Source organism: Zingiber officinale, chromosome 7B (genome assembly GCF_018446385.1).
Source record: "Zingiber officinale cultivar Zhangliang chromosome 7B, Zo_v1.1, whole genome shotgun sequence".
In the NCBI taxonomy this organism is placed as follows: domain Eukaryota; kingdom Viridiplantae; phylum Streptophyta; class Magnoliopsida; order Zingiberales; family Zingiberaceae; genus Zingiber; species Zingiber officinale.
In genome coordinates, this window is record NC_055999.1 from 114,394,246 (window position 1) to 114,405,586 (window position 11,341).

Genomic DNA, 11,341 nt, shown 5'->3' on the forward strand with positions numbered 1-11,341 from the left:
TCGCTAGGACAAATCGCTAGGCCCATTTGGCCTGTATCCGTATGAGCATCCAGCAAGAGTCGGTTCCAGAGGCGCTCGCTTTCCTTTTCCAGTAATCGCCGTCCTCCTAAAAGCTGCTCCGTTACATCGTCGTGGTTGTGGAAGCACGCAGGGAGATGAGGGGAACGGGCATGGATCACGCGGAGGCGACGCTACCCTCCCCCTCCCCTCCCTCCTCCTCCTCCTTCGCCTCTCACTTCAGCCCTGGGCATCATTTCTACGTCGCGGTCGATCGGCTTCAGTTCAAGATGGTACGCTCCGGAACGCCTCACTTCAGAAAGGTGTGTTACTCTTAGTGAGGCTCAATTGGACCTAGCTTGAGTTGTGGATGGCAGGAGACGCTGCTGGATCTTTTAGGGGTCGCAGGGCGCCGCCAGTCGCTTCCCATCGTGATCTGCTGCAGTTCACGCGACGAGCTGGATGCAGTCTGCGCTTCCGTATCCAATCTCTCCTTCATCTCCCTTACCCCGTTGGTGCGTGATCTTTCACCTTCGAACAGTTGATTTACTCGATTCTTGCACAAAATAAATTGGCGGGCATTAAATGACAGATTTTTGTTTAGCAGAAGACTAAGCTTATCCTTCCTAGGACTTTTTTGGTTATTTAAATTGAAGTAGGAACAATTTTTTCATACGACTATTTACAGAAACAAACTCTTGTTAGAACTTAGAAATACTAGCATCAGAAATCCCATCAGAGAAACCTAAAGCGTTTGTTAATGTTGTGGCCATGGAATTGGGATTCATTCCTAATCTATAGTCAACCGGTCTCCATACTGATGAACCGTCCATTTGTTAATTCATGTCTCACAGTTTAACATGATGCATTACATTTGGTTTTCATAATTATGATCCCTGCAAGATGAGACAACAAATAACAATATGATTTTTTTTCCTGATATTTCTTATACCTATAGTTCTAAGTTTCTTCATTTCAGTTCTTTATAAAATAGTGGCTAAAGATAGTCCTCTTGTATATTTATTTATATGCGAGATGGGAGTTAACAAATACATGCTAATTGCTACTATTAGGTGTTGGCCACTTGCTGAACAATTTTCTTGTTTTCTTCAGCAATTGCTAATTAAATAAGAAAATTATCCCTATATATAAGATCACTATGGTATTACTTGCTCTCCTGATGGGAATTAATTGTATCAACAGAGTCCTAAGAGCTAATTCTGTTACTTTTTGTAACTATGCTGTTTGGTTAGATGTAATACTTTTCATTTTGCTATCGCCATAAATTGACTAGTAAGAAATAATATTGCCTCTGCAGTACAGTGATTTGGCTGATAATGATCGTGCATTGATACTGGAAAAGTTCCGCCACTCCAGTGCTGGATGGAATCAAAACAGTAGCCTTTTTCCAGGGGATGGTCTGGAATCTAGTAGTGAAACCAAAAAGTCATGTATGATAGTTGTCACAGATGCATGTCTGCCTCTAGTTGGCATGGGAGAGGCCCCTCTTTCTGCTCGTGTTGTAATTAATTATGAGCTGCCAACAAAGAAGGTGAGTTTTCATGCATATACGCTAATCTCTTCAGCATTTTAGAACGGGAAAATGACCTAGGTTCTGAAAGCATTATTGGAATTATTTACCTTAGATTCTTTAGCATCTGAAAGTGTAACTGAATCATGTGTTTTGAATATAGTCAGACATATATAGAGAGAGAAAGCACATTCATCCTATTCACTTATTAGTAATCTAGAACATGTTCTGAACATGTCTAACCATTAACCAACTTCTCGGCAGTATCAACTTGTAGCAATGCAGAATGTATAATGTATCTTTGAGTAAATGCTGGAAACAAACCCATTTTATAAGTTTAAGCATTGAACTCTGACAATCTCCTAGAACCATTTTTGATCTGTAGTTGTATCTTACAATTATTTGCAGGAAGTGTACTTGAGGCGTATGTCAACCTGTTTAGCTGCAGGTACCCATTTTCTTCCACTTTTCATTCGCCAACTCACTCTTTGAATTCATAGCACTGATCTAATATGAGCCTGTTCAGACGGTATTGTCATCAACATGGTCGTTGGAGGTGAGGTGGTGACACTTAGAGGACTTGAAGAAAGCAGTGGCCTCATTGTTGCAGAGATGCCCATAAATGTGAGTTTAGCCTTTGACCAACTTTTTTGATTGCATCCTTTTGGTTAACATTGAGTTTTTCATTCGGCAGATATCTGAGATTATATGATTTTATTCCTCGCTCTACCTTTTGGAAGCCATTCAGTTTCAGTATACATCAAAATTTTACCTGTTTGTGGTCGTCGCCAAAGATTCAACAGAGATGATTTCAACTGACATGGTTAGCTAATTAATCTTTGACTTTGAGAAGAAAAATTGCTTTTGATATCACCCATGTTCTTGGCTGCTATTCTAGAAAATATCACCCATGTTCTTGGAAGCCATTCAGGTTCAGTATATTTATTGATTTGTTTTCTCACTTTTTTGCTAAATTAAACAGATCCTAAAAGAAATGATGTCTAAACAACTAGTGCAATTCTTATTACATATGCACCAACATAATAGAAGTACCGTAGGCATGAGAGAAAATAATTGAGTCGATTGGGATGATCAAATTGATTGAAAATAAGCAGTAGTGAAAAAAATCATATGAGGTTATCCAAATAAGTCGATTGGTTGGAGATGTAGTTGATTATGAATACACTTGTAGAAGACATGGTTGTGGTTATTTAGGTGACTCAGTTGGAGATTGATCGAGTCGACTAAAGACAGTTGTTAGAAGAAAAGAAATGGTTATGTGATTTATTTAGGTTACTCAGTTGGAGATTGATCGAGTCAACTAAAGACAGTTGTTAGAAGAAAACGTTAAAAAATAATCTAGATGAGTCGATTGACAAAGGCCAAAGAAGACTAATAAAAAATTGATCCACTAATGAACAATTAGGGTTGTAAACGAATCAAGAGTGTTCATGATTGTTTGATAAGGTAATCAAGTTGAACTAAGCCGAACTTAAAATTAATCAAGTTTTTGAAATGATTGTTCAAGTTTGATTTGATTTGATTTGATTTATTTTTTTTAGAGATCGAGTTTGGTTCGAGCTTGAATAAAGCTTGACTCGTTTAATTGGCATTGAGCTTTTAAACAAGCTTGAATCGGACTTAGTTTGAACTCAAATCAAGCTTGGCTTGTTTAGACAATACCAAGCTCTTCAGTCGAGTTTGTTTGTTTGAAATTTTAATATTTTAAATTTTATTTAATTGATTAGTGAGTTTGGTTTATTTTAGAAACTTGTTTCTTTATTTAAAAATATATTTATAAGCATCTCTTTCAAGGCCGGCTCAAGTATAGGCCACTAAGTTTTATGGCTAGGGCTCCTATTATATTGGGACATATATATATATATAATTTTTATAATTATGATTAAAATCAATTTTAATCCAGGTTTATCTTCATCGGTAATTTAATTTTTTACTAATCAAGTTAGATTTATTCAATAATTTTTATTTTTTTACAAATTAAAGTTAAATTTGGTAGTTTTTTTTTAAATTTTTTTACTCATTAAATTTAGATTTGATTTAAAATTTATTTATTTTTACTTAAAGTTAGATTTGGTTGTTAATTTTTATTATTTTTATTAAAATTTTATCTAAATTTTTAAATCTTTTATTAATAAAAAATTAATTTAGTGATAAAAATTAAGTTGATTAATAAATTAAAAAATATTCATGCGTTATACTTATATTTTATTTATAAAAATATTTTTAAAAGTTAAAATCATATTTAATATTCTACTATTATTCCTCTCTAAATTTCAATTTTCTCTCCTTCCTTCCTTCATTATCATTTTTATATTGTCATATGTTATCAGTTAAATTTTTTAAGTAAATAAATTTGATTGATAATTTATGTTTGAATTGATAAAAGACAACTGGATGCATAAAACTCTCAATAATATAAAATTCCAAGGAAAGATTTATTATACGCAGTATATAACAATAATTTTATCTTTGCGTCAAGACTTTTCTTTATTGAAATTAAAATTTATTGATAAAAAATTTTAAATAACAATTAAAATGTATATTATTAGAATTATTATAATTTATTTCTCAACAAATTAATTAGTATTTTTAACATGTTATTTGATGAAATTTAATTTATTTAATTTAAAAATATTGATTAGATAAATATATTATTTTTAATAAATTATGCTTCAAAGTTTAGCATAAAGGAATTTTCATATTTTAAATTTTATTAATAAAAAAGTTAGCTTTGGTATAAAATAAAGATATTGGTAAGTGACCTAATTGGTAATTATTTTTAATTGTGAAAATATTTTTTTTACAATGTATAAAATAAAATTAAATATCTCTAATAATAGTTTCCAAAAACAATCTATTTTTTAAAATAATATTAAGGCCTTAGAAAAAATTTTCTGCCTAAGGCCTTGAGGTGGCCCTGATCTCTTTCATAAGAGCTTGTTGGTTTATTTATAAGCTTAATAAGATTTGTCATAAACTTGATTACTCAAAATTTGTAGGATAAATATATTTTAATGATCATAAAAATCATATTGTGAATCATGATAAAGAAATATCATTTATAAAAACTTTAAAAATGACATCAAATAGTATCATAATTCATAAATAAATAAATCATACAAGAATATAACTTTGTACCAAAACTACAAAACAATTATATAGAGTATCAAACTTCTAATTCATAACTTTAAAATAAGGAATCATACTTTATCAAAAAAAGATGACTGAATTGCAATGTTTATGAAACTCACAAGTATTTATGTGTCTCTAGAATGTAACTTCCCCATCTCTAAAGACTCACTTTACCCTTTCTCATCCTAAAAAGAAAAAAAAAAAATCAACAATTGAGATTGCAATATATTACAAATATCAATTTATACTATAGTGAGAGGAAAAGAACAATTTAGCCAATAAAATATATATATATATATATATATATATATATATATATATATATATTTTAAAAAAAATCTTTACTATATGGACAATCAAAAGGAGTAAAATAGAATTTAGTTTGATAACTTATATTAGCATATTAAAAAAAGATCATCTCTTACAAGAAGAAGTCAACCACAATAAAAAAACATTAAAGGATCAATTATTTAATAAAAACATAAGTCTAAAATCATTACTTTAGCATATAAAAATGGCTAAGATAAATTATACTCCTTCACATCTTTTGTGATCCTATTTAAAATAAAAATATCATAAGTTAAATAATAAATTATGAAAAAAATCATGAAAACAAATAATGAATTGCCTTCTTTCGTTTGATACCATCAAATGACGAAACCAATCCTCGCCACAAAGTAGAACTTAATTGTTTCAACTCCTAATGAAGCTTGATATTATTGATCGCCTACCACTAACACTAAAAGTTGATTCTGACATAACACTAGTAATGAGAATAGATAATATGTCACATCATTTGACAAAAATTTAAAATTTGAGGTTGTTTGTTTTCCACCACTAATGCATCAAATTGAGTTTCATCATTTTGACATATTAAACACCATCATTTTGATAAGTTTTAGTTTGGTTTGTTTAGATGTTATCGATTTTTCAATTCAAGTTTGGTTTGAACTTGCTTCATTTAGATGTTATCGAACTCTCAATTTAAACTTGTTGATTATTTAAAATTTTTACTTGTTTGATTGGTTATTGAGTTTGATAATTTAAACTTGTTTGTTTATTTTAAAAGTTATTTTTTTATTTATTTAGTATATTGATAAGAGTCTTATTAACGAACATGATTCACAAACATTGTTCACAGACGTTGTTTAAGAACCTTAACAAGCCGAATGCATATGTATTCAAGCTTACTTGTTTAATTTAACGAGTTGTTTAGGCTTATCTATTTAATCGATATTCTATATATTGAACGAACATAAACAAGTTCTTATTGAACCGAACACTAAACTTATTTATGAACATTCTGTCATCATTTCATCCCTAGTTTTGGTACAAAGTTATATTCTTGTGTGATTTATTTATTTGAGTTATGAATTATGATACTATTTTATACACTTTTTAATGTTTTTTCATCTCCTGCAAGGAGAAATTATTTCATGCAGGGAGTTTTATAAAAAAAAATTATACTTTCATAGGTGAATTTCATACTTTAATTTTTTATCTTCATGTTAAAGAGAAAATAAGATTTTTGTATGAGATTTTTTTTTTCCTTCATTTTGTGCTAGGACAGATTATTTCGTGATTGAGATTTCAACAGGCGACTCATCTTAAGAGTCAAAAGTCGTAAACAACATTTTTAAAATTGCTAATATTTGTGTGAGTCCAGTTAATGTATGAACATTGACTATCTTGTTTTTTTTTTCCCCACATTTTTTTTATATGAATTGCGAATATTTAATAGAGCCTTGCATTTGCAATCGTAAAAATAAAATTTTAAAATTTCAAGTTGCCTATTCACCTCTATCTAGTCCTTGCATATGATGCTAAGAGCATCCACATGAGATACCCTATTCAAAAATTTTACCTTAAATTTTAGATAGGGTAGTAAAAAACCCTATCGATTCTCTAAATTATGCATTTATGAATAATATTTTTCTAAATTTAGGGAATGAATTTCATTCCCTAAATATTAATATATGATGTATTGAAAAGTGGATATCCAAATTTAATAAAATAATTTTTTTATTCTAAATTATACATTTTGGATAGAAAAACTGATATGAATGGTCTAACGAATGATATCAGAGTAAAGTTGCTTTCGAAAGATTAATCGTCAACAAATTTGTTTAAAAAGTTGTTTTTTGATACGGTAAGTTTTCCAATTGGAAATTTAGAGTACAATATTTTCTCATGACAAAGTTTGAGAACTAGATAACCATTGACAATGGTTTTGAACCTCCAATTAATCAACTTTGAGAATCCCAACCTTGCCATTTGTTGTGCTATAAGGTTTAATAATGTAGATGCAAACAAGGTGTTCATTGAATCGCTTTCATGAGGTGAGATGAAGATTAGACAATATAACCTAGGGGCACTTTACATTCAAGGTGCATCAATGTCAATTGAGGAAGGGAGGATTATGAGGTGGATTAGGGTATCTACCATAATAGGTGAAATTCTGGTCGTAGTTTCATATTAGTGTCATTAATAAATAAAAGATAACAAATCTTTTATCATGAACTTCAAATGCTAAATTGTCTCACAAACTCAAGACCTCAGTTACACACATTAATGGAGAAATATACATAATGCAAGTTCAATTGAAATAGTATTTACAGAATACCATTTTTTGCCTCCTAGATCTCAAGAGAAACAACAACATTAACCCTAACAACTTACATGCTCACCTAAGTCATTACCTTTTCTTCATAACAAGATCTCTTGCGGATATAGTATTGAACATCCGCTAAGCCACCGCCTTTTCCTCATTATTTCCAACCCTTCTTGCTTCTTCTCAATATAACTAGTGTATTAATACTTGCATATGCCTATATGTGCTCGCAAGTCCCTACACTATGCGAATGTAGCACCGCGGTTGAACCGCTATAGGCACAGAGACACAAGTTTAGCCCAAGCAGCTTCCTGCTAAAACCAAGAAATCATTTCAAACAGGGTTACTGCATCTATAGTTCATAAACACAACAGTACCAAGTGCTCAGTCTCTTCTACATTTATTTTGGGTCATGTGTAATCTTTTTCATTCTCAATAATTGGAGATACTAAATGTCAGGAAGATCACTGTGGCCAAACAAGTGCCCATGCCTTCCATCATTCAACAGAACTAATAGTTTGTTAAAGTAGAATTTCACGATCATTAATAGTGATGAACCCACTTAATGTAGTTCTCTATCATTCAACTAAGTTTAGAGTCACAACAATGGAGATGCATAGATTTAGCCTACAACCATGCATCTAGAGCTACCACTAAACAAACTATCAAAAGAAAACAAATTCATCGTAAAGAAATCCTCACCTGTCAAAATTTTCTTTCTCAATTAACTGTGAGAAGAAACCAGACCTTGTAAATTAACTCTTTGTTATGTAGGGAGCTTAAATTTTTAGAGGCTGAGAGATATGTGGATTAGCCTCCAACCATACACTGGGGTTGTAAATGAACTAAATGTTCATGAGTAAGCTTAGCGTTTGAGAGCTTGTTTATGTTAGTTCAATATATACAAGGTCAATTAAATGAACAAAGTTGAACAAATTATTAAATTAAATAAACAAGTTTGAATAGATACGTGTTCAACTCGTTAATATACATGAACAATATCTACGAATAAAGTTTGTTCATCATCATCATCAATAAAGCTCTTATTGAACTTGCAAATAAATAAAACACTTTTAAAACAAACAAACAAACTTGTAATATCAAACTCACTAACCAAACAAACTTCAAAATGTAAAAGTTTCAACTAATCAAACAAGCTCGAATAGCCCGATAATATCTAAGTAAACCAAACTCAAGCTAAGCTTGAATCAAAGCTCACGGTGCATAAAAAGAAATCAAGTCAAACTTGAACAACCGTTTTAATGACTTATTTCATTCTAGGCTCGGTTACCTTTTCTAACAAGCTTAAACAACCCAAAGCTTAGCTCGACTTAGCTCATTTACAGCTATATCTGCTGCATATAATGAGGGGAAGCTAAACCTATCAAACAGGGTTTCTCTACCAGTAATATTTACATTGGTAAATAGTCCTTAATCTAAAAGTGTCAGATTTGTAGATTAGAAACGAGGAATAGCATGAAACCCAATTCCATTATCAAATCGAGAAACTTTATTAATCCTTACGGCACAAAATCTTTACCGATGGCATGATCACGTCGAGAAGCTGTGATCTGGCGGGTTCACAAATTTGCAGTTAGGGCAAGACAAGGCCGGCTTGCTCATCATCACCAGCATGTGGCAGCGGGCGCAGACGGCCGCCACCATCTCCTTGGTGTCGGAATCAGCGCCGGCGCCGGCGTCAAGCGAGTTCCACAACAAGGAGAGGCCTTTGACGTCGCGGTGGTCCGTCTTTGGCTTCTCCAGTGGCGGCGCCGGGGGCCTTATGGGCGTCGAGTGGCGGCTGGAGAGGTTGAGCTCGAGGTCGAGGCTCAACGGGGCGGTGGCCGGCGGGTCTAAGATCAGCCGGGGGTCCGTCGACGTCCGCCGCTGCGTCCTTGTGTTGTAGAAGTGGATTTCGCCGGACTGCAAGTATGTTCCTCCGCAAATTTATCATAAAAGTACAGTTTCTTAATTTAATTGCAGCCGCACCCACGGTACTACAAATATTTGCACCGTTTTGAGAATTATGCAAAATGACCACTGAATGATTTAATTATTACATCCTCACTCAAAGTCTTCTAGCTCCAAAACTTTGCCCTCGAAATATTTGTCAAGTTATTTTCTTTTGCTTGTAATAATCCTTATAACCTTGTTTTAATAATATTGTGCATCGACTATTTGAAATCATGATTCTTCCTCCAAAGCTGAATTATGTATTGTTTACCTTTATATCGAGGCATCGTTGCCAATCCAAAGGCAAGGGAACATCGAGAGTGAGCTCAATCGCCTCTTTCTCCACCTTCATCTCCTTGACGAACAACCCTTCTTCCCTCTCTTCACCTTCTCCCATCTTCCTCTTCTTAGTGTAGAAGTTCTTTGCTTCGCGGCATGACTTCTTCTCGAGAGGCATGGCTTCTTGCAAGGACACCATGACGGAGCCTAAGCCAATTCTCAATTCTAGTGGGGAGCTTGAGCTTTTAACTTATATAGGACCGGATTCTAGTAAAGGCAGAGGAAGAAGGGGTGGTCATTGAATTTGAGGGCACACAAAAGCAAGCAAGAATCTAATGCGACATACCATAGTAGAATATCATCGGAGGTCCTACAACTTTTACAATTTTTTTCTAACTAAAATCTTACTTGCCACACCCCTCTCTCTCTCTCTTTCTTTTGATAATCCAGATGCCCAAATTGCACCCGCTAATTCTAGAGATAGACGATCTTCTCCCGGTTCACCTACCGAGTAAATCCAAAACACTCTCTTGAATAATTTTGTTGTTCTTATTTGTTCCCCTAAGTGAGGGGACACCACCTCTCCTATGCACACATACATGTTTGTTATTGCTATCCTTTTTTCTTCTTCTTCTCATAATCTAATCTTGATTTGCATCTACTTGTCATGCCACAAAGCTACTAACCTAACCCCCAAACATAATGAATTGAAATAATAAGGTGTGAAGGAGTAATGACATGGTTGGTGTGCATTGTAGAGGCTATAAATGAGTGGTTGTAATGCTTAAGAAGAAGATGAAGGCATGCAGTTGAAGTAGTAAATGCAGAGCTTTCATTAACTACTCCAACCTCCCTCCCCCTTCTCTGGTCTGCTACACCAAATTTAAAGCATCCTAGCACCCATTTTAACACCCTAATTTAAAACAATCACATCTCACTTCTTTCACAAAATATCAGTGATATCTCGAATAAATTCTCTGTCTTTTCTTTCATATGCTTCTATTCAATTTGAATTGATTTAATTCGATGATATTTTACTAAAGTGCACATTTTAAATTTTATGATGGTCGAGAGGGCCAATATACTATGTTCTCTATAAGTATCTCGTGATGATTTCGATGTGATCAACCAAGTCAAGTTAGGTTATGTTGTTATTTTGATGTTTGTGTCTAAGTGTGCAGAAACTCAAGAGCACAGAAAGTCGAGCGAAAGACATAGCTAGTGAGAAGGACGGCACGGGAGAGAGCCGACGGGCTTGGTGTGTCTGAGGGATGAGGCATTACGGAAGAGTACGCTGACGTACGAGAAGGAGGCACGCGGAGTTTCCGAGGGAGGAGAAGTCGGAGCGGAAGACTGCTTGAAGGCCAGAAAATGGATTTGGGTGAGCCCTATTTCGGATGGTCGAAAACATTAGCTTGAGTAAGCAGAGTTGGAGCGAAAACCCTGGACCAAAAAGTCAACAGGCAATTGACCTTTTGGGTTCGAGCACTCGGATCAAAAAATTTATCAAAACTTGACGTGTTGTGATCCGTTGCGAAGAGGAGCAAATTCTATCCACGTCCAGGGGCCTGGAGCCCTTACAGGTACCCGAATCAGGGCTATAAATACAGCTATGATCCCAGTAGCTTAGAACAATCACTTGTAATCAATTTCTTTGTCTGTTCTACTACTGTGTAAGTTGTCAATGCTGTAAGAGGCTTCTTCACTCAAAGGAGACTTGAGTGAACTTCATTTGTCTAGGATTAGCAATCCTCTGATTGCAAACCTAGTAAATTCTTTTGCCTCTACTTTTTAATTTATGCATTTCCATTTTGTTA

The 11,341-nt window shown here is 33.7% G+C and overlaps 2 protein-coding genes across 3 annotated transcripts; one reads left to right on the plus strand and one right to left on the minus strand.

Annotated features, from left to right (window-relative positions):
• Window positions 1–62: 62 nt before the first annotated feature.
• Window positions 63–2,489, plus strand: LOC122007007 (ATP-dependent RNA helicase eIF4A-like). The gene is made up of 6 exons (XM_042562744.1): window positions 63–290; window positions 375–512; window positions 1,316–1,549; window positions 1,937–1,976; window positions 2,055–2,152; window positions 2,223–2,489. Exons 1-6 carry the CDS (start codon window positions 156–158, stop codon window positions 2,238–2,240), a joined length of 663 nt encoding a protein of 220 aa, XP_042418678.1. The 5' UTR covers window positions 63–155; the 3' UTR covers window positions 2,241–2,489.
• A 4,691-nt stretch (window positions 2,490–7,180) lies between these two features.
• Window positions 7,181–9,862, minus strand: LOC122007008. 2 transcript variants are annotated; one of them, XM_042562746.1, is made up of 3 exons: window positions 9,517–9,862; window positions 8,833–9,215; window positions 7,181–7,606 (listed from the first exon to the last, which is right to left on the minus strand). In XM_042562746.1, the coding sequence occupies exons 1-2, from the start codon at window positions 9,721–9,723 to the stop codon at window positions 8,844–8,846; spliced, it is 579 nt and encodes a 192-aa protein (XP_042418680.1). In that variant the 5' UTR covers window positions 9,724–9,862; the 3' UTR covers window positions 7,181–7,606; window positions 8,833–8,843. The 2 variants fall into 2 exon arrangements, with proteins under 2 accessions (XP_042418680.1, XP_042418679.1); XM_042562745.1 differs by having other exon boundaries at window positions 7,181–7,603; window positions 9,517–9,825.
• Between the last annotated feature and the right edge of the window lie 1,479 nt (window positions 9,863–11,341).

Coding starts and splice junctions, on each gene's coding strand:
- LOC122007008 (XM_042562746.1), bottom strand. CDS start 9,723: ATGGTGTCCTTGCAAGAAGCCATGCCTCTCGAGAAGAAGTCATGCCGC. Junction 9,216..9,516: donor AACGATGCCTCGATATAAAG/GTAAACAATACA, acceptor ACATACTTGCAG/TCCGGCGAAATCCACTTCTA.
- LOC122007007 (XM_042562744.1), top strand. CDS start 156: ATGAGGGGAACGGGCATGGATCACGCGGAGGCGACGCTACCCTCCCCC. Junction 513..1,315: donor TCATCTCCCTTACCCCGTTG/GTGCGTGATCTT, acceptor TTGCCTCTGCAG/TACAGTGATTTGGCTGATAA. Junction 1,550..1,936: donor ATGAGCTGCCAACAAAGAAG/GTGAGTTTTCAT, acceptor AATTATTTGCAG/GAAGTGTACTTGAGGCGTAT.